The following is a 24,597-nucleotide window of genomic DNA, read 5'->3' as shown; positions in this document are numbered from 1 at the left end:
GTAGATATATATTCTATTAGATTATATATACATCGCGTGTCATTCCTGAAGCCTTTTATAATTTCATATATATAAAGGCTGCAAATTGTATGAATGACACTGAGAACATGTACGAACCCCTTTCAAAGAAAATAAGAAATCACAATAAAGAGAGAATAGACAAAGAAGAAAGAAAACTACAAGATAATTAAATTGAGTCATGTGATAGGAAAAGATAAAGATGTGATTTAAATATTTAATAAAGAAATTAAATTAATAATATATATTTTTATCAATAATACAGAAATAATATACTACCTCTAAAGAAAATTATTGTATCTTTGCAATTTTATTCAAGATATATAATGATTTGGAGAAACCCAATAGTCTTTGATAAAAAAATCCATTCCAATGCCTCAACTTTTGTCAAGAGCTGCTGCATGCGTTGCATCTCTCAAGCTTATCATGGCTGGAATCCTCCTTCTCCAGTTAATACCAAAAGCTAACTTTGATGCCTTTGTTCAAATCGGAAGAGGCACAGATATGGGTGTTATATTTAGAAATTGTCAAGGAGAGATAATGGCTGCTGCAACCTCTTTTGATCCTTCATGCTTCTAACCTCATCAGATTGCTGAAGCAATGGCCCTTAGATTGAGCCTTCAAATAGCGAAAGACCTTCTTTTGGAGTGTAAAGGTTTTGAATGAAACACTTTTTGGGAAACTCATAGCTACCTAGAATAGAGCATACAAAAAGAGTAGGAAACAACGTAGCTCATAGTTTTGCTACACTTGCTTTTTCATCTTTTGATTCGGTTTGGATTGAGGATATTCCATCTCACATCCAATCCAGGGTAAACCATGATGTATTATTGGCTTTCTCAGCCTTGATTAATATATGCAACATGGTTTAACTTCAAAAAAAAAAATGATTATTGAGTTGTGTTTTCTAAAGAAGTGTTTGGAATAACTTTTATAAAACTTGTTCAAATTTATGAAAACGATTTACGATTTTTATAAATTTTCTTTATCTCATTTCAATAAGTTTCTTTATGAAACTAATTCATTTGAACAAGTAATTTAAATTTGTTTAAATAAATCTTCCGCTAAATTTAAATTATCATGTAGTAAAAATTTAAAAAGTATTAAAATAAGTTGTTTATTTGAATGAATCTTTTTTACAGGTATTTAAATGAATCTTACTAATATATATGTTAGAAATTATATTTTTTTCTTCATTAATTAATATATATCCGTGTTAGGTGGTTTAATAATATAAGTAATTTATTATAAAGTGCATAACATTATCTTTAATATTTACGGATAAAAAAATTAATATATATATATATATATATATATATATATATATATATATATATATATATATATATATATATATATATATATATATACACATTAGTGATCCCACATGGCAAAATAATTGTATTAAATGGTGACATGGTGTAATGGGTCAATCTCATCACAAGGTAAAAAGTTTATTCGTGGCATGCCGCTCCAATTCTTAAAACGGTTCAATCTTTTACATTAAATATTTTTCAACTACTAAATTAAACAATAATCTATTTTTCAACAACAATCTAGATTCATGTATAAATATAAAACAGTCTAGATTGGATCTTAATTTTTTTTTTTGAAAAGAGATTAGATCTTAAATTAAACAATAGGAGAAGTTGATGTAAAGATTAAAGTACATACATCTCATATTTCTGTAAATCTTAATTACCAATTTTTCCTTCGCTGGTAAAAATAATCTATTAGTAATGAAGCAGAGGCTCTATGTACTAGAATTCTCCCTCCCCCCGAGAAGGATGCAAGAAACAAGAACGAAGAAGATTACGAGGATAATGCACGTGGTAAGCTTAAGTGACAAATTAAAGCCATGATCGTAGGATTGAAGGTAGACCCATTGCACGTGTGTTAGCATCGACATCTTATAGAAAATACTACATTAAATAATCCGAGATTATTATAATCTTCCATGGGAGTATGCAAAATGTTATCAATTTTTTCGTGTAAATTGAAAATTTTGAGTATGTGTGACTCAAAAATTAGATAAAATCGTAAATACGTAATGATTTTGGACTACCTAAATTTTCTCCTATAACTATGAGTTCTACGCATGAAATGCTACAGGGAGTCGCAAACAGCACAAATCTTCAAGGCAAAGGACAATGATCAATACTCAATTTAAAAACGAAAATGACACTTTCCTCCTGTCTTCATGTGAATTAGTATGTATTGAATGTAAACTAGCATGTATTTGTTAAAATATTAATCAATTTGTTAGATTATAGTTACATTTAGGTGTGCTTTAATTTTGTAGGTCCCAAACACCCACTCAATAATCTGCCAGCTATATAACATTGTTATTGGAGGATTCTGCGATGTTACATTTGCTACATTAAAGTTCGACAAGAAGAAGGTTCATCTTCACATTATCAATCCCAGGAAAAAAATTATAATAGAATCACGTACTACTATTACTTAAATTTGTAAAAAAGAACATTATTTATATAATATTATTTTTTATCGCCTTCATCTACATTGTTTATTTACCTTGTTTTTTACTTTATTTTCCAGTCTTTTCCTTCTTTTATATAAAATATTGTATAAAAAATAGTAAAGTAAAACAAACATTTTTCTTTTGTAAAAGCAAAATAATGACTGGGTCATGAGCCAACTCCACGTTTGCTTACTATTCTATTCTTCTTTTAATGTTTCATCTATAGATACACATATATCAATGTGACTTGATAAATTGACAGATATAACCTTATTTCTTAGGTATAAAAAACTTCGTACTCCATTGTCCAGAGGCTCTTCGTTATATGTTCACTAAAAAATTAATCTTTTAATTAAATCTTAATATTTTAAAATATCAATCTTTAACTTTTGAGTGATAGTTACTTTAGATTTTCCAAAATATAAAAAACAAATGTCTGTTGTTCAAATTTGCATAAAATTTAAGATTCTAATTTTGTTGTCATTATATATATATAAAAAGGCCTTATTCGACTCCTTTACATTAAGACTAGCTAAAGAGTTAATAGAATCATTTTAAATCAACCATTGAAAGGTTATAACCAGGCCAACAAGACCAATATTAATATGAACTTTCCTTGGTAATGGTAATTCTGCTGATTAACTTTCCCTAGCTAGGTAATCTGAATCTACTATGCCGGTGCAGTGTAAGTTTCGCATGCATTAGGTTAGTTTTGGTTGGTTGAGTGGAAGAAAAGAGAATGAAAGAGGAACAAGAAGAAATATTTAATGTGAGACTCATTTTTTTTTTTTAATTTTCCCTTGAATAGTAATTTCTCCCTCACAATCATACCACCCCTAAATGATCAGAAGGGTAGAGGCCGGCACCATCGCAAGTCCACAACCATTCGGAGAAGGGAGTAAATTAAATGAAAAATAAAAACACCTAATGGGTCAAGTAATAAAAAAAATATGAATGGTCAATAGTTAGTTATCTGTTCGGCAGGTTCCAGGTTATTGCTTCTTGCAATTGATTATTTAAAAAAACAAAATCAATGGCTACAATTTAAGGGTCATTCATGCACCCAAAACTTGTGAAGAACATGGTGTAAGACATTGTCTTGTTTTTTGTGCAATGAAGAGAGAGAAAGCTTAGCTGGTGTGTTTGTACTTTGCCATCGTAAAGAGGAGGCACTCATATCTTTTTAGTTTTCATTTTTCAATTTTTTTTTATCATCAAGTTTCCACCCACTATTCGTGATTCCATATGGCCCAAAACCCATGTTTATATTTTTCTTTTTTTTTCTCACAGCAATAAAATAATACAAAATAACAATATCATAAAAATAAAATAAAAAACCATATCCCCCCCCCCCCCCTCTCTCTCTCTCTCTCTCTCTCTCTCTCTCTCTCTCTCTTCCAACCCAATTCCCCTTTATTATATATAAAGCCTTCTTCTAAAAACCTTCTTCAACACTAACACAAACTCCATCATCACTTGCTGCTTGTTGTTCAACATCAAATACCCTATTGGACTTGGAGCTTATTAGATCAATCTCTTTCAAAAAAAAAGTTTTCCCATGACTTCTTGTTCTTCTATTACAATATCCCCAAGGAAACTGCGCTATGATCTCTATTCCTATTCATACAAAGAAGACTCCAACACCCCATTAGTGATAAATGTTCTGGCTTCACTCATTGAGAGGAGCATGGCTAGAACACAAAGGATTGTGAAGAATTGCTCCAATTCTTTGTCCAAAGCCATAAGCACAAACATCTTTGATTGTAGGGAGATTCCTGATTTGACCATTCAGTCCTATCTAGAGAGAATTTTCAGGTACACTAGGGCAGGACCTTCAGTGTATGTTGTGGCCTATGTCTATATTGACCGGTTCTGCCAAAACAATCCTGGGTTTAGAATCAATGCCAGAAATGTGCATAGACTTCTCATAACAACTATCATGGTGGCTTCTAAGTATGTGGAAGATATGTAAGTGCTCTTCTCCCTCTTTTCTGTTTCTCTTTTCATTGTTCTGTTCATGTGGGATTGAATTAATTTTGAAGAAATAATAATCAAACTTAATAGTTACATTCTCTGCAGAAGAATTCCTAAAGATATGAAAATTCTATCAGTTGTTAAATTTTTTTTAAGAAAAAATCTATGGTACCCTCAAAAATTTAAGTTTTGATACTGAAATTGAAAAAGTCTCCTTTTGTGTGTCCAATTTCAGTCAACTATTATCCCAAAAATAGTTGTACCAGAACCTTTAAATTTCTGTGTACTATAGCAACTATTTTTTTAACATCAATTCTAAAAAAATTTCGTGATAATAATTTGGTGAGGGGTTTGTTAAATTGAGACAAAGTTTGTTTCTTTTCAATCTCAATCAGTGAGAGTACCACTGGCTAACAGACAAGGAAGTGGACATTTTGTTAGGTCACCTGGTTTAGGTGGTTGTTGTTGTTAATTGTTAATTTATGATGATTTGTCTTTTTATTCATCCATTTTCTTTAATTGCTTTGGATTGAAAACAGGGCATTATGTGATGATACTAAAGTGGCTTCTTCTTATTTGACAGGAATTTCAGGAATTCATACTTTGCAAGAGTTGGTGGTTTGACAACAAATGAATTGAATGAGTTGGAGCTTGAATTTCTTTTCATGATGGGTTTCAAATTGCATGTTAATGTGAGTGTGTTTGAGAGCTATTGCTGCCATTTGGAGAGGGAAGTCAGCATTGGAGGAGGGTACCACATTGAGAGAACACTAAGGTGTGCTGAAGAGATCAAAGCAAAGAACATAGAAGGAAGGGGTTATACACAAATCACACGTGTAATGTTGTAGAATGGTTAGGGAACTTTGCTGTTTTAAATTTAAAATTTAAATTTTTGGCCTGCAAAATCAAGAAAGGTAGTTTGTGTGTAAATATGGGTATAACCATACATATTTGTTGGGGGATTGAGATTTTAGAACATAGGTGAGGCAGAGCGAGAGCGATGTATAAATTTGTCTTATTTCATCATATGGAAACAGTGGATTTTAATTATCAAGAGTTTTGTGATTTTAATAATTTGTTTATATATGAAGATTTTTGAGATTTACTCCTGTCTTTATGTGTACATATTTTCAACCCTTTTGAACTTAATTTATCATTGGCTGTGCTTTTTTCTGGATTGGAATTTGAAAATGTAGGTACCAATATCTTGGTCTTTGTTCACGCAAATTAGAGTAAATAATTACTTTTGTTTTTGAATGTGTAATTTCTTGACAAATGTGTCCTTAAAAGATATAAATATAAAATTTAATCTTCAAAAGTGTAAAAATTACGATAAATATATCCGACCGTTAATATAGAAAGATAAATTTGTTAGTGACAAAAATATCAACATAACACAAAGGGACATATTTATCATGTAAGATTTTATTGACTTTTGATATTCCCAAGCTTTGGAATAGGAATATTTGTGACATTAACAATTTCAAATAAAAATTCATTGTTCACGCTTGTTTATACCTCTTTTTCTTCTGGCTTTCTTTTCCAAACATTTTTTTTCTTCTTCCGGCTTCCCCAAGGTGCTTCCTTTTTTTAACGTTGGCTCTTGTTCTTCTTCTTGTGCCCTTCCATTGCTTCATTTCCCAAACATTGGTTGTTGTTCTTCTTCATGCTTACCCAAGTTTGCATTCTTCACGCTGGCTCTTCCATTTTTTCGTTTGTTCTTGTTCGCGCTTTTCTTCAATTTTTTCTTGTACGTGTATGCAATTTTGGTTGGTCGTAACAGCACTGTTGCTATCGTCGGTGCAATGGTGTCGTCGTCGTTGCGTTTTGGTTGTGTGAGTTTGCTTGCACTGTATATATTTGGAACCCCTTTGACTCTTTGGTTTGGAACCTTCTGCTTCCATTGTTGGGAAGAGAAGGACAAAACATGTGTAGATAAAATTTAGTTTTTTCTTCCCTTCACAAATGTCTTTTGATTTTTGAAATTTACACATGATAATGAGCATTTTGTTTCATTGCTTTGATAACCTCATTTAATCTCTAATTATGTGTTAGAGTTGATAGAGAAAATATGTTGTCCACTATTATATAAGTTTGAATTTTTTTTCTTTTTTTTGGTTAATGACCGTTCAAATGATTTGACACCAAGTAATTAATTGGCAGAAGCCTTTTGATTTTTTTTGGTAGGGAAGCCTTCTAGTTTGAGTCTTGCTTGTAACTTCTTTGTTGTTGCTCAATTCTGAAAATTATTTCTAGGTTGAATGTTGAATTCTCTGTGCTAACACGTATCAACACTATTGTTAGTCTACTTGTTTGTAGACATATCAAAGTTTCAACACTCACATGTTTAAATTAATTTTGGAGAGTTCATTATTTGTTGCTCTTATTATTTTTTATGTTACATATTTATAGGATGAAATTAACTACTCTCAATCTGTTCCACTAGTTGATCAACAACCTTCAACTAATTTGAAAATTACTCAAACTCCTAATGCTGAAAGTGTTCCAACTCAAAGTGTTCCAACTCCAAGTCATGTGAGTGATTTTTACATTTAATTGATTAATTAATGTTAAATTATGTTATGCATAACTAATCGCTATTTATTATTGTTGTATGAAACAATCTTCGTACCTCCAGCAATGTCAATTGTGTTTAGACCACCTCCAGTTAGGCCTTTAGCACCAATTTAAATTATACCCATATCAAGACTGCCTAGCACCAAGATTCGAAGAAGTGAAATATGAGATAAATTTATTTTTTAATTATAATAGATTGTGACTAATTATTATAATTTGGATAAATTTGTAATAATTATTACATTGTTTATTATATTTTGATATTTTGGTACAATATTTATTTTGAATAATTTATATTGTGACAGACAAATTATGGTTTATAATCAATATTATTGATATTATTATGTTTATTTTAAATTATGTTTGTCAAAATATTTTTTTAAGTGATTATTATGACATTATGCTTGTAACGATAAAAAATAATGAAAATCTACCATAAAATTATATTTTACGCTTAAAGAATGAAATTACTGACATTTTTGTCCAAAATTGATAACTTATAAACATTTTGGTTCAACAGAATATATTGACATTTAGGTCCAAAAAACAATTATTGACAATTTCCTCTAAGAAAAAATATTGACATTTTCGTCCAACAAAGTATTACTGACATTTACATCCAAAAATGATATCTTACTAACATTTTCGTCCAATCTAATTAGCATGACCACGTTGAAAATTAATTTTGTGATAAATTTGTCCCTTTATGTCACGTAGGGATACATTTATCATCTCACTGACAAATTTTATATTTACATCTTTTAGAAATACATTTATTAATAAATTACACATTTAAAAACAAAAATGATTATTTATCCCACAAATTATTATTCAACATCATAATGTGAACTAGTATGAAAAAAGGGGTATGTGACTGCCATAGAAATTGATGTGTTTAAGTCTAGTTTAGTTAAACTTAAATATTATCATTTGCAAACTCAATTAACAATAAAGGTAAGGGGGGCTTACAGTAAAAAGGGTTTGGGGCTTCGTGCTTTCAAATCTACTAAATCACAACATGATGGCAGGAGACGAAGAAGGAAAAAATTGATGAAGTCAAATTGTGTTATATCGCTTTGTTCTTTTTTCACTTTTCACACTTTAATATATTTTGATGGTGAAAGACGAGCAAAAAATTGATAGCATTATAGTGTTCTAACAAACTTCCTTAATCTATAAGCAAATCAACTCTGGGTTGCAAAACACTCTGCTATGTGGAGCATTATAGCAACACTTGATCATTCAGCAAGTCAAAATGGTTATAGAAAACGATATTTTCACACCTTAATAAGTTGTATATACATCCAGATAGAGAGAGAGAGAGGCAAGATATGTGTATTTAAAAATTAAAATGTAAAAAGTATAGTTGAATGGTGAAAGATTGGGACTGTCATGAAAGAACTGCTACACAACTAGAATAAGTTAGCAAGAATTTACAAAAAATACTTATATTCAAAAGGTGGGTTGTTGAAAAAAGAATAATGAGGTAAGAAGTATTCTTTTTCTTAGAACAAAAAAGACTTATGCAACTAAATGTCTCAAATTCTCAAACTAAAAAGCTTTTGTCCGCTAACTTAATCTTTTTGATTGATTAACATAACAGAGATTAAATCATAAAGTATGTACAAAAAAATTTAGAGTTGATATTGTTACATTATTATCAAAATAGCCATATAGATTGACCATTTTTTTTTTTAAGTAAGAACCTACTTAGAATGTGTAAATTCAATTAGCAACTTTTATATTGTTATGATTGGACTAGTGTATCTCATGTAGCATGACACGTGAGTGTCAACTCCTTTGAAAAAATAAATTAAAACTACTTGAATATCATCATATGATGTGGCAATTTTTTTTTGTAAAAAAAAACACCTAGTGCATCATATTGTGTATTTTGTTTGTGAAAATTGCTGGCTAATTAAGGTGACACCACCCTCAATGATACTTGGCTACTTTGAATAGAACTCTCCAATTCAACTGGCAAAAATTACTGATTATGCAGTACTTGTGAGGATATTGTACACCAAGTTACTAGTTTCACTTCAAAAGTAAAACAAGTTATTAGACATGAAATTGTTTATGATAAATAATCTATTGTAATTAAGCAAGCCATGTTGGGCTAGGAACACTATCAACTAGTAGGATTTAAGTCTAGTCTCTTTAAGCGAATTTACAAGTTTATGGATAGCATTCAATGTATTTCTTAAGGTGGTATCACCCTCGTTGATAATTTTCACAAATTGACACGTGGTGCGTTAGGAATTTTGTTTTTAATAATTTTCCACATTAAAAAGTGATTTTCATGTGGCTTAATTTTTTTAAAAAAAAAAAATTGAATTAACACTCATGTGACATTTTTATGTGGAACATGTCAACCTGTATAAGTAATAATTTAGAAATTACCACCTGAACTAATGCGTTTCAAATTCAAATGATAATATATGATTTATGTGACTGTTAGTTCATTTTATTTAAAAAATATTAAAAAAATCACAAGACACTAGAAATTGTCAATTCACTATTTGATAATGATATGACAAATAATTCCATATTAGTAAATTATTTCAAAATAATTCCCTTGTAATATTTCAAAATAGGATAAACTACCATATTTGAGTCATTAATTGTGTAAGCGTGGTCGCATTAATCCCTTTAAGCTTAATTTAAAAATAAATTCTTATATTGTCAAATAAGTTTCCAAAATTATTTTTTTTGAAGAAACATAAATTTCCAAACTTAACCACTTATTATTTATTTTATTTTTTTGAAGTCCACTTAAATCACACGATTTTTTGAATTTGAACTAAAGTGAGGGATGAATTGCAATATCAGGAACTGTTTTCAATTTTATTACTTTTAGATACCAAAGTAATAAAGTCTTATACTTTCAAAAACCAAATCAACGATTTATCCTTTGAAAATAATTTCATCATATGACATGGTAACATCCTTACATCGTAAAAAGAATAACGGATGATTTCAGACTTTAATTATAAGCACCAACCTTTTGTTCTAAATTGGATTATTGGGAGATCAATTAATTAATTATGTGGCATGATGGAATAATAATGTTATTGCAGAAATTAATTTTTAATTTAATTGAAAATCTGGATCGTAAGATATTACACGTACTTTTCATAAACCGACCCGTCGATCCTGGCAAAAGGACACGTTCCATATTTAAATGATGTTATGCATGTTATTATCATAAGTATTGTGTCAAGAATATTAGTTAAAAAATTAAAATTCAATGTTTCTAATGTAATTGTTGGGAGATTAAGGTAATTTCCAATGAAAAATGTATTATTAATTAAAATTTAGTGGAAATTAAAAAATGATCTGGGCTTTACTTTATATTTAATAAATTATATACTTGTAATTTTGATAAACCTTAATAACAGTAAAAGGCTTGTGAAAAATAATATATAAGAATATTGTGTTTTTAACACACAACTCATAAAATCAAATTTCAAATTTTGCATTAAAGTTAAATGGTTGAATCATTTCAAAATCTTAAAAATTACAAGAGAAGCAATCCTCTATATATGAAACTTTAAGCAAAATCAAGATGACAATTTTATTTTTTTTATGACAATCTCCATTCCACCGCGCGATCGCCATTTTGCTTGATTTCACAAAATCAATTCATTTGACGATTCATTTGCAAATCAAAAGATAAAATTATTTTCAATAACTGAATTATTGAAACACGAACTTAAACACACTTTCTTTTTTGACCATTAATTAAACACACTTTCTATTCATGCTTCGACTCATGAATTATATAAAATAAAAACGAATAGCGAAAACATAGTTTATATGCATGTGAAGAGCAAGTTGCGGGAAGTATCTAATACCAAATGATGGGCCAGCATCACCTAAAGATTGGTGTTTGTTTTATTTCAGTTATGATCATCATTTCATTAGAAAACAAAGAGAGAGAGACAGGATAATTAATTAAAAAAAGGTTGAAAAATAACTAATTAAAGTGTAAAGCATATCATATTCCAAAAAAGCTTCAGCTCTTGATGAAGTTGACCATCAAAAGCTGCCACGTGTCTTTATACACGAATTAGTATAATCAATAATAGCATGACCTTTTTTTTTTTTGTGTGTGTGGATGATGATGCATTACCAACCGAAGACAACTCCAACCGGTGCATAGGAGATGGACAGAGCATCTTCATTTTAAAGTAATTGAAGGACATTGAGACTCTCATCCTCCTTTCTTTCTGCCTACTTTGAGAAGGAAAGGAGAAAGGTAATTGACAGAATGCAAATTATTAGGCTTTAGATAGATAACTGCTTCCTATAAGCACCCTATAATAGTTCCCACTTGGATCTTGGTACTTGATTGCTTCAAGCCTACAACTGCATGGCTATCATAAGATCCGAATTCTTGTAATGTAAATAATAATAAAATATTTCCTTCAAAATAAATAAGAAAAATTGAAAATTGTTAGAAGAATAACATAATAAATAATTTCTTGGTGTGGTTTAGATCTTATGTGCATTTTTAAATGATGTTAAATACTAAGCATGTCATGTTAATTAAAGTAAACATTGATGCGTTTTTTTCTCTTTTTTAAAATCTTATAGGTGTTTTGGACTAGGTAAAAGTCCATCAAATTATATACCTTCAAGAAGATCTTATTAATAATATGATAAAATAATAATATATAAGTGAGGTACAAAATTTTTATTACATAAATTGATTTTATAAGATTAAGTTATGTTTAAATTTAAATTTAAAATGATATTAGAATTTATCTTAATTATCATTGTTAGGTGTATTTGGTCGTAATCAGATCATCCATAAATATGTAACTAGTCCTACAAATTTTATGTTCAAAATATTCATTTCTCAACTTAAGAGTGTATTAGAAATCTCACGTCAACTAGTTATGAATAATCCTCATTTTATAAACATATAAACACTTCACTAGGTAGCATATACTAGATATTAATGAGGCCTACTATTATGGCATCATACTCAACATTAGGGTCATTGACACAAGCATGGGTCTAGTGTCTTACAACCACCTACTTTAGTATGAGCTCCTCAATCCACCGTTGACCATCAACATGAAGGTCGTTGCCAATAGGTCATAGGTTTGTGCTAAGACTCTTTTTTAATACGAAATCCTAAAATACCTATAAATACCAATAACTCTCCTCCTCTAAGGTTCATATTCTCTCGTACAATATAGTTGTTATTCTATTGGAAAGTGACCTGGGCATCAGAGTCTCTACAGATCACCACTAACTCCATGCTCTGTTGTTGAAGTTCATCTTCTTTTCCGCAATGCATTTCATCAACCTCAGAATTTGGTCACTTGCGACTCCGGCACAACAATTTTAAGTATATTTTACTAGAGAAATAATCTTATTAAGCCGGAAACATCCACAAGTATGGTAGGACTAGTTCTCTTGGTAGAATTTTTATACACAAAATTCATACCTAAAACCTTATCAAAAGCCAAATATATATGGTGTTGTTTGGAAGAGCTTATGTAGAGTTTAATTGGACTTATCTTATGGCATAAGTATTAGCCAAGTGTTTAGAAAAGTTTATAAAAATAGCTTAATTATCATATGTTTATAAGTTTTTTCAACTTTTTAAATAAGTTCTCCAAGATATCAACTTATAGTTTATATAAGAATAGTTTAATCCTATTTTCCTTTTAATTATAATAATAACTTATACACAAGTACTTATAAAAATAATGTGTTGTAATATTTTAAATATTATAGTACTAATAAATGTATCTACACATGTTTTTAATATGTTTTATAATGTAATATATCTTAACTTGTTTATGGTTCATTTTTTTCCAGAATGTGTTTAATCAATTGTATTTGTTTCTTCTTAACTTATTGTCCAATAAATATTAATAACTTTTACATATGTCGTGTAATGTTGTCTACCTCATTTCATGCATATACATCTTGTGGTAAAAATATAAAAATATTATTATAACTCTTTACATATTTTTCAAGGATTGTTCATTTATTATCATATGATAAACAAATTAAATCCAGAAACACATGCAAATCGTATTTGTGAATACCTTAAATTTTAAATAAATTATGATCAGTGTCGTGCCTGAACTCGAGGTTTAAGGTTTTTTAGCTTTATTGATATTATTACATGATGTAAACAGTAACTCTAGTTAGTCTTAGTTAATCATAGTTGTAACTGAATTAGTTTAGCCAAGTTAAGAGTTTGTTAGTTAGCTAGTTTACTATATATATTAATTACTCTTATGCATTGTAAGATGTTCTTTTGACAATGAATATATTCCATTTCATAATTTCTCTCCTTTGGTATTCCAAAGTTCACATGGTATCAGTTTGAAACCGTTTCCGCAATTTTTTCGCGCCTTCATCTTCTTCGCGTTTTACAATTCTTTCTTGCTGAATCACCTCAACAATGGTGATTTCTTACTCTGATTTTGATACCAATCCCTCTAATCCATACTACATGCATCCGAATGAGAATCCTTCTCTTGTTCTCGTTCAACCTGTGCTTGATAACAAAAACTACCAGATCTGGTGCAGATCGATGAAGGTGGCTCTTATCTCCAAGAACAAGGTCAAATTTGTTGATGGCACTCTTTCCCCTCCCCTATCTCTGATCCTCTCTATGAACCCTGGCTTCGTTGTAATAACCTCGTTCTCTCATGGCTTCAACGTTCAATCTCTGAAGAAATCGTGAAATCTCTCCTCTGGTGTGATCGCGCTTCTCTTGTATGGAAAAGTTTGGAGAATCGGTTCTCTCAGGGTGATATTTTTCGCGTTGCTGATATTCAAGAGGAAGTAGCTCGTCTTCAACAAGGAACTCTTGACATCTCTTTGTATTTCACCAAATTGACGACGCTTTGGGAAGAAATTGAGAATTTTCGTCCAATTCGTGATTGTACTTGTGCTATACCGTGTTCTTGTGCTGTTGCTACAGATTTAAGCAAATTCAAGGAGCAAGATAAGGTAATCAAGTTCTTGAAAGGTCTTGGTGATCAATATTCTCATGTTCGCTCGCAGATTATGCTGATGTCTCCACTTCCAACCCTAGACAATGCATTCAATTTGATTCTTCAACAAGAACGCCAGTTCAATCTTCCTTCAACCACTGATTCTTCAATTGAGAATCAATCGTCGGTGAATCACTTCTCTCAAACGCCTTCTCGTCCTTCTAATAATTTCGGTCGTGGTCGTGGTCGTGGATATTCCTTCGGTGGTCGTGGCAACCGGCTATGCACTCACTGTAATCACACCAATCATACTGTTGAGACTTGCTTCATCAAGCACGGGTATCCTCCTGGTTTTCAACATCGTAAGTCCAATTCCTCTGGAAATGCCTCTATGGTGAACTCTGTTCAAGATGCTGGTTCTGCTCACATTTCCTCATCATCATCTGCTTCCACATCAACAAATGAATCAAGTGCTTCTTTGTCCACGATTCAAGAGCAATATACTCATATTTTACAGCTACTCCAACAATCCAAGTTGCAATCTACTTCACCTTCTTCAGTTAATTCTGTTTTTGCTACAAATTCTGTCTCTCATACCTCTCCCTCTCCTTCATCTAGTAAGAATCTATCAAATAATACCAGTCACTGGTGGATTGTTGACACCGGTGCCATTGATCACATTACTCATATCTTTGACAGTTTTTCTTCCACATATCACATTGCACCCAAAACTATGACCATGCCTAATGGTGACACTGTCACTACCACAATAGCTGGTTTAGTTTTGTTATATGACTCCCTTGTTCTTCATAATGTTTACTACTTTCCTTCGTTTCATGTCAATATTATCTCTGTTACTACTCTATTTGATTCCACCTTATATGATGTGAAACTCTACCTTAATTGTTGTAAAATTGTGCAGCTACTTCATCCCAAGATGACTGGATTTACAGCTAGGAGGATTGGCAAATTGTATGTGCTTGACACCACCTCACCTCTGGTTTTCTCTCCCACACCTGGTTCTATCAACACCTTCATCTCTCATGATCCTGCCACCATTTGGCATTTTAGACTAGGACATTTAAGTTCTCATATACACAAATGTATTTCATCTTACTTTCCCTTTGTCACTTTCAATGACAATCATAAACCTTGTAATACTTGCCATTTGGCTAAACAAAGAAATTTACCTTTTGCTCATAGTACTACTAAATCTGTTGCCATTTTTGATTTAATTCATGCTGATATATGGGGACCTCTTTCCACCCCTTCCATATCTGGCCATAAGTATTTTCTAACACTTGTAGATGATTACAACAGGTTTACTTGGACAATTTTCATGAGAAATAAAAGTGAAACCAGAACTCACTTAGTTAATTTCATTTCCTTCATAGAAACTCAATTCAATAAGAAACTCAAATGTATTCGTAGTGATAATGGGCCTGAGTTTCTCATGACTAGTTTTTACCTTTCTAAAGGTATCATCCATCATAGGTCATGTGTTGAAACACCTCAACAAAATGGCATCGTGGAAAGAAAGCATCAACACATTTTGAATGTAGCAGGTGCTCTTTCTTTTCACTCTCATCTCCCTCATAACCTTTGGCACCTCTCCATACAACAAGTTATCCACATTATCAACAGACTTCCCACCCCTCTTTTGAATAACCTCACCCCTTATCAAATGCTTCATTCTACTCCTCCCAGCCTTCATCATTTAAGAGTTTTTGGATGTCTTGCATACTCCTCGACCTTACATAACCATAGAACCAAATTTGCACCAAGGGCAAGAAAATCCATATTTCTTGGATATAGGGAAGGCACCAAAGGCTACCTTCTTTATGATCCTATCACCCATGAGTTCTATGTTTCAAGGAATGTAATCTTCCATGAAACTGTCTTTCCTTTTGCCTCACCTCCACCTGCCAATAATCCTGTCAGTGTCAACCCTGATATTACTAACTTAGACACATCTGACATTCTCCTAGATCTTCCATTATCCTTACCTCCACCAAATGAACCTACCTCCCCTCCTGCACCAACCAGAAAATCACATAGACTAACAAAACCTCCTGCTTATCTCTCTGAATACCACTGCAATTTGCTATCCTCAATGCTGCCAGCATCTAATCCAGGTAAATCTCCTTACCCTCTTTCTTCTATACTATCATATGACAAATGTAGTCCATGTCACAAACGTTTTTGTCTGTCCATTAGTTCTCTTATAGAACCCAAAACTTATAAACAAGCTTGTAAGTTTGATTACTGGAATCTTGCTATGAAATCTGAGTTAGATGCTCTTGCATCCACAAACACTTGGTCTGTTGTTGATCTGCCTAAAGGTAAGCAACCAATTGGTTGCAAATGGGTTTACAAGATCAAGCATCATGTTATTGGATCCATTGAACGATACAAGGCCCGTTTGGTGGCAAAGGGATACACTCAACTAGAAGGTGTGGATTATTTTGACACTTTTTCACTAGCTGCTAAGCTTACCACAATTCGCACCCTTCTATCTGTGGCTGCTATTAAGGACTGGCACTTAGAACAACTTGACGTCAACAATGCTTTCCTTCATGGTGATCTGCATGAGGAAGTATATATGGATCTGCCTCCTGGGTTCTTGCCGCCTGGTTCTTCTTCTAATAAAGTCTGCAAATTACATAAGTCCTTATATGGACTGAAACAAGCTAGCAGACAGTGGTTCTCCAAGTTATCCACTGCTCTTATCTCCCTTGGATACTCACCTTCATCTGCTGACCATTCTTTGTTCACAAAACTACATAATTCTCATTTCACTGCTCTTTTAGTCTATGTTGACGATATTGTCTTGACAGGTGATGATTTGCAGGAAATACAATCTGTCAAACAATTCCTTGACTCCACATTCAAAATCAAGGACCTTGGCAAGCTTAAATACTTTCTTAGATTGGAAATTGCAAGATCTACTCAAGGCATCTTTCTCAATCAAAGGAAGTATGCATTGGAATTGCTTGAGGACAATGGTTTATTGGCTACTAAGCCTAGTACAACTCCCTTTGATTGCTCCTTGAAGCTTCATGACAGTGACTCACCCCCTTATGAAGATGAAACAGCCTATAGGAGACTTGTTGGCAGACTTTTATATTTAACTACAACCAGGCCTGACATTGCTTTCATTGTTCAACAACTTAGTCAATTCATCTCTCAGCCATTACAAGTTCATCACTCAGCAGCAATTAGAGTCCTTAAATATCTCAAAAGTGCTCCTGCCAAGGGATTGTTCTATTCTTCCTCCTCCACACTCAAGCTCTCTGGTTTTGCAGACTCAGATTGGGCAAGTTGCCCTGCTACTCGCAGATCAGTAACTGGTTACTGTGTCTTTCTTGGCACATCTATGTTGTCTTGGAAATCCAAAAAGCAGTCCACAATATCCAGGTCAAGTTCAGAAGCAGAATATAGAGCTTTGGCTAGCTTAACTTGTGAATTAGAATGGCTGCAGTATTTGTTCAAGGATCTTCACATCTCTCTTGATCAACCTATCTCAGCCTACTGTGATAATAAGAGTGCTATCTATCTTGCTCACAACCCCATCTTCCATGAGAGGACAAAACATATTGAAATTGACTGTCATGTCATTCGTGAGAAAATACAAACTGGCCTCATTCATCTCCTGCCAGTTTCTTCTGTTGCACAATTGGCAGATGTACTTACCAAGCCATTGCCTGCTCCCTCCTTCAATTCATTGATTTCCAAGCTTGGTCTATTAGACATTCATAGTCCAGCTTGTGGGGGGCTATTACATGATGTAAATAGTAACTCTAGTTAGTCTTAGTTAATCATAGTTGTAACTGAATTAGTTTAGCCAAGTTAAGAATTTGTTAGTTAGCTAGTTTACTATATATATTAATTACTCTTATGCATTGTAAGATGTTCTTTTCACAATGAATATATTCCATTTCATAATTTCTCTCCTTTGGTATTCCAAAGTTCACAGATAGCTATCCCGGGGTCAAACCACAAATTATAAATAGACAAGTGAGATGACTTGCATAGATTCTAAAATAAGACTAAAATGGTATTCACTTAATTAGAAGCATATAGCATACCTGGACAAAAACAATTACAACAAAAATAAATAGTTAGCAACAATATATTGTTCACAATTGCTTCGCTAAACATTTGTGACTTACTCCTATAAGTGTCCCTAACCTATTCAATTTAAATGAGACATTTGAATTTTACTCTTTGAAAAAAAAATAGCAAAATGAAAATTGCATACAGCCAAAGACGAAAAAAAATTTTGAAACGATCGATAACCATTAAAAGGAGGGTTTTTTTTTTTACTATACTCAGCTTTGTACTTAATAAGATAAAAACTAAGAAAATATTATTAAGTTTGACCATAATACTAGTAGCAAAATAGATTTTCATGATTTTTTAAACGATAAATTCATTTTCAAATTTAACTTTAATGTAAAAAAACATGTGTAAAGTGAAAAATTAAAGATATATCCAAAGTTATATTCAAAACTAGCTAATTATTTGATTCAGTCTAAAAGAAAATGAAGTCTCACTTTTAAATTTTAATTGAATATTTAAATTATGCATTACAATAATTCCCCCTTTGAATTTCAAGATTTCAAATTCCTTTTTTATTATCATATATTTGTCAAGATTTACATTCAATATTATGCATTCAATACATTTATTAAAAATAAAATACCTTTAGCTGGTTAAAAATACTAAAGATTTTGCTAATAAAATTGATATAGTAAGAGTAAAAATCTAATGAATAGGGTTGACTCATTAATAGGGTTGACTCATGTAAGATTATGTTATGTTAATATGTATAGAAATGATTAATTTAGTTGGAGAATTTATTTTCTATTCTTTTTGTATGTAAAATTCTCCTTAATCAATGGCAATCATATAATGTGAGTGGGATTAGTCATTGACCCAACGGACTAGAGGAAACTTACCGTCTCTGGCCAAAGAAAAAAAATGTAAAAATTAAAATTAAAAATATTAAAAATGATAATTAATTTATTTATTTCTAAAAAAATATTTTATTATTAATTCTTTAACCAATCTTCAGTGACCAAGTGAAGCTTTATTTGGATTAACACAAGTATTCCTTTTCGTAGAAAATTATTCCAAACTTTCATCTTGTCATCGTTAACTCTTTTAACTCTCAATATAAATTAATTTATAATATATATTTTTAAAAATAGCATATATAATTTAAAGTAAAAAATGACAATTTAAATTATTTATTATTAAAATAATACATAATTATGTATTCAAAATATTGTCTATATTAATTATAATTTTTAACTACATGCAAATTTTGTATTCAAAACATTTAATTATTATATATTTTAGTTGTATAAAATAAATATTTATTCATATTTAATATTTATCTAGGTCAAACATATTTAATGCTTAATGTACAAAGGAATAAATATTTCAAATTTTAACATAGTAAATATTTATTCATATTTAATGTTTTCCTAGGTCAAACATATTTTTTCACATTTAATTAGGTTTTTCTACGGTCAAAGTCAATAATATTTGATGAATTTTGTAGAAAGAGTGAGAGAAATTAATTATGATTCACAACACCTTGGCCATTGAACGCTCCTAATTAGATGCCAACGCAAACACCGCCCCTTAGACCTATTTAATCACACACAAACTCAACACTTAAGGCATTCACACATTGTCTCTAATTTCATAAGCACTTTGTCTTTCTTCAAGCCTTTCATTTGTTTAACTAACGTTTCAACTTTTTCCATGGAATTCAAGTATTGTGCTGGTCAAAACCAAAGGACACTTTCACCAATGCTGAACCCTCTTTTCACTATCCCATGCATGAATCCAGATATTTTTGGGCACCCATTACAAGGTAATGTTCACATAATTTTCTTCACAATCCATCTTTTCAAGAAAACCATTTTATTTTGTTCTTTAAAAAAATATTTTTTTTCCACATGATTTCATTTCTAGGGTTTGAATATGTGTCTGGTGGTTTCCCTAGCAATGCTTTGACATCCAAAATTTTACCAATGTCATTGCCAGGCAATGTCGACAATGTGTACCAACGAGAATTCAAGATTGAATCGAGACAACGGGAGCCAAAGAAGGCAGAAATTAAGAGAGAGATAATCGCTTATGAAATTGCATTATCACGACGGAGAGAGCTGAAGGAGGAAGTTAAGAGGAAAATGACATCGCAGAAAGCATCAAGAATCCAAATTAATGATAAGATCAGAGGGGATGTCACTTCCTGAAGGAGTTTCCATGTCTTTTAATCCAAATTATTGTAATTTTATGCTGAGCTTTTGTTTTTGTCTTTGTCTTCAATTTTTTTTTCTTGCTTCTTTAGTGGAGCTAAGATTGTGAAAAAGGTTTTCTCTTTTCGTTTTTGATTAACCAAATGTCACCTTGTTTGGAAATGACTCCGGAATAGTGGCTTAATTGCTTGCAATATCCCTTATTCACTTAATTTTGACACAGTTAATTAGGCAGTAAGATGATTGTGTTTTGATTTCTTTATTTTATTTTTAAATCTATTTTGTAAAATAATTTGAAGAACTGATTTCCATGATACAGTAAGATGAAAACACCGATTTAATAAGTATTGATTTGGAAATAATTTTGGAGATTAAAAATCGATAGAAAAACTTTCTTGGTAAATTTATTTGAGAATATATCTTCTCATTTCTTAGTTTGCATGCTTCCTTGTTTTCAGATTTTTTTTTTTTTAAAAAGACCACATGTGTTTGGATAAACTTTTGATAAATACTATTAAAAATATGAAAGTAAAATAAAATATTATTCCTCCTATTTGTTTGGCAAACAAAAAATCGAAGAATACATTTTTCTTCATGGTATAATTGCACTAATGTAACTTTCATGTCAATGGAACCATGTTGTGCGTGATATATATATATATATATATATATATATATATATATATATATATATATATATATATATATATATATATATATATATATATATATATATATGATTCATACATTTGAAATAGAAAATGGAGTTATTATATAGGATGTTGAAGCTCTTGATTGGCTGATGAGCATATGTTATTTTCTTTATTATATTGCAGGCTAAGTCAAATGGTGATGGTTATGTTGCAAAGCGCAAAGCAATTACACATTCTGCGATTGATGACAATCAGCATCATTCATGCAATTTCCAGAAAAATCTAAGCACGATTGGAGTTATGCATTATGTCAGGTTGCTGTCACAAGTGAGAAACAATTGAAGGCTCATCTTCACGGGAAAACACAAGACTAAACTAAGAAGCATATATCCATGAATAGCATCTCTCTTACAAGTTAATCCTCAAAATTGTAGAGTTTTGGCATTTGTTGAAATGTGAATATACACACCATGTTTTGAGAACAAACCATTTGTAAAGTTGGTACCCAAAGTAATTTTCAGATTCGACAAGGACAAGTAGTTCTTATTTTCTGCAGCTTTTTCACATACTGAAGCTCAATATCAATTTGCAAGGCTGAAACATTTATACATGGATGCATTAACCACCTGGCATATGATAATTTGTTGTAGTATTTTAAACATTATATATAGTACCAATAAAAGTATTCACGCATGTTTTTAATATGTTTTCATAGTTTAATATATCTTAACATGTTTATGGTTCATTTTTTGTTCCACAATGTGTTTAATCAATTCTATTTGTTTCTTCTTAACTTATTGCCCAATAAATATTAATAATTTTTGCATATTTCTTGTCGTGTTGTCTACTTCATTTCATTTCATGCATATACATATTGTCGTAAAAATATAAAAAGTATTTTTATAACTCTTTACATTTTTCAAGGATTGTTCATTTATTATCATATGTCGAACAAATTAAATTCAGAACCTCAAGCAATTTGAATCATTAAATATCTTAAATTTTAAATAAAAACTAAATTAATTAGGCCATCAGTCTACTGCCTGAACTCGAGGTTTGAGGTTTTTTAGCTTTATTGATAGTTATTCCGGGGGGAATCCACAAATTATACAATGGACAAGTGAGGATGACTTATAGATTCTGAAATAAGGCTAAAATGGTGTTCAGTTATAAGAATATAGCATATATACCTGGACAAAAACAATTACAACAAAAATATGTGGTTTGCAACTATATATTGGTCACAATTGAATTCGCTAAATATTTGTTACTTACTAAAAGGAATGGATCCATCTATTGAGGAGACTAATATTTTTTTTTTTACTTATATATGTGTATTAAAAAAATTATTTTTATAAAAAAAATTGATATGGTTCCTAGAAGATAATTTTTTTTTAAAATATAAAAATGAAAAAAGGGAGAGAATTTAATTAATTGATACTAATTAATTTTAATATTTTATCCTTTTAATTTTAAGATTTAATTACTATTTTGGTCCTCTAATTATTTTTTAGAGGTTCAATTTAATCCATTTAGTTTTAAAAAGTTCAATTAAATTCTTTATTTTTTAAAATGAGTTCAATTTAATCTCATTTTTCTTTTGTCATCTTGAAATATTTTTAAATAATGAGATCAAATTAAACCCATTTTAAGAAATAAAGATCTAATTTGAAATTAAAAAAAAAAGGAACTAAGTTGAACCTAATATATAAATTAAGGGATCAAATTGAACCTTTTAAACCTAAAAAATTAGAGGGCAAAAATAATTAATATAATTTTTAACTCTTTGACTCTTCTAATAAACATCCAATAGAGTGCAATGATTCATTTATTAACTTAGATAACACATTATCATTTGAATGATTTCATCTCAATTCCAAACAAAATAAGAGAGGGATTAAAAAAGTTTAGCATAAGATATTTCTCAGTAATTAATTTTGGGAAGAATAGAATGCAAATCACATGGGAGAAGATGAAGATACATAATCTAATTGTTAACATTAAGTACTTATTGTAACCATTAAATTTTAAAAAAAATGAATAGTGAAGATGATGAATAACTTTAAAAGAGTTACTCTTGAAGTAATTTGGTTCTCTCTCTTTATATATATATATATATATATATATATATATATATATATATATATATATATATTCAAAAAGACCTTAATTAATTAAATTATGTATCCACAAATATTCTTCCCAGATGGCAATCCTACTCATGTTGGATAGATGATTATGGGTAATCATTAAGATTTTCATTCTTTTGAGCCATTATGATATTAATATGAAATATTTATTAGTTTTTTTTATGGTTAATTTCTATCAAGGAATCTGATTGATTATCTTTACTAGAATTTTTCTTTATAATTATATTTTTTTTCGTCTACGAAACTTGAACTCATGATTTTTTTGAGTTTAATATCATTTATAATAATTATTGGTAGCAAAACTCTCATATATGTATATAAAAGATATATATTTTTATAACTAAAAATCATGAGACTAATTTTCCATACACACAATCAAATGATCGAATCCTTGTCAATATGCTTAAAAATCTAATCATTTACCAATTGTCTTGAAACTTATTAATTTTATTTTTAAATATTTAACGACAATATACTGACAACTTAAAAACTCAAAACAAATTAAACCGTAACAATCACGTAACAATTAATCCGTTAACTTGAGAACAAACTACCAAATAGTTAGAAGAAAATATGTAGAGTTAAGTTGATGGTAACAATTAATCTGTTATAAATTATTAAAAGAAAAAAAAAAGTGTATGTAATTATAAAGAAACTGATGTGGAGTTGGATCGGGTAGAAGGCAAATCCAAAAGGGACATGCACCTACTTATATTATATTTGATGCGACAATGGAATGGAACCACAGACAAAACAGCTCGTGGAGCTTATTATATATTCCAACTGAGCGATTTTATGCGTTGCCCATATGGTAATCTTTTGGGCTATATATGTACATATAACCACCGAAATTCATGTCACCGTCTCCGTATAAAACGTGTACCGGCATGCAGAAAAATATATAACACGGAAAACATAAGTGGGTAGATAAAACAAATAATAAAAAATATATAAGAATTTTTAGTCCATGCCAATTATTCAATATCAGAAATGGGAGCAAATCCAGTTGTCATCATGAGGAAAAAAAGTAAGCGCTCTCTCTCTCTCTCTCTCTCTCTCTCTCTCTCTCTCTCTCTCTCTCTCTCTCTCTCTCTCTCTCTCTCTCTCTCTCTCTCTCTCTCTCTCTCTCTCTCTCTCTCTCTCTCTCTCTCTCTCTCTCTCTCTCTCTCTCTCTCTCTCTCTCTCTCTCTCTCTCTCTCTCTGCTACTGAATGTGTCTATCAACACGAGTCATGTCCTCCTAGTAAAAAGATGTCTCATTTTTTTTAGTTTAAAATTACAATAAAAAAGAAAGAAAAATATTTTTGATTCATGCTAATTATTTTAATATATCATTTATTTAATTAAAAATAGTAGCAACAACATTTAAGATAATTATGTATATACAAATCAAACACTAATTTTTTTAATTACATATAGTTATTTAATTTATTATTGCTATTATTATTATTTTATATACATTTTTATATAATTTATTATTGTTATATTATTATATAAA

The 24,597-nt window shown here is 30.5% G+C and overlaps 1 protein-coding gene across 1 annotated transcript; it reads left to right on the top strand.

Annotated features, from left to right (window-relative positions):
* Positions 1–3,894: 3,894 nt before the first annotated feature.
* On the top strand, positions 3,895–5,465 carry LOC114405944 (cyclin-U2-1-like). Its single transcript, XM_028368471.1, has 2 exons — positions 3,895–4,468; positions 5,058–5,465. The coding sequence occupies exons 1-2, from the start codon at positions 4,059–4,061 to the stop codon at positions 5,320–5,322; spliced, it is 675 nt and encodes a 224-aa protein (XP_028224272.1). The 5' UTR covers positions 3,895–4,058; the 3' UTR covers positions 5,323–5,465.
* Positions 5,466–24,597: the final 19,132 nt, after the last annotated feature.

Source organism: Glycine soja, chromosome 3 (assembly GCF_004193775.1).
Source record: "Glycine soja cultivar W05 chromosome 3, ASM419377v2, whole genome shotgun sequence".
NCBI lineage: Eukaryota > Viridiplantae > Streptophyta > Magnoliopsida > Fabales > Fabaceae > Glycine > Glycine soja.
Note: the sequence above shows the minus strand (reverse complement) of the source record. Positions and strands in the feature narration are given on the sequence as shown.

Coding starts and splice junctions, on each gene's coding strand:
- LOC114405944 (XM_028368471.1), top strand. CDS start 4,059: ATGACTTCTTGTTCTTCTATTACAATATCCCCAAGGAAACTGCGCTAT. Junction 4,469..5,057: donor TCTAAGTATGTGGAAGATAT/GTAAGTGCTCTT, acceptor CTTATTTGACAG/GAATTTCAGGAATTCATACT.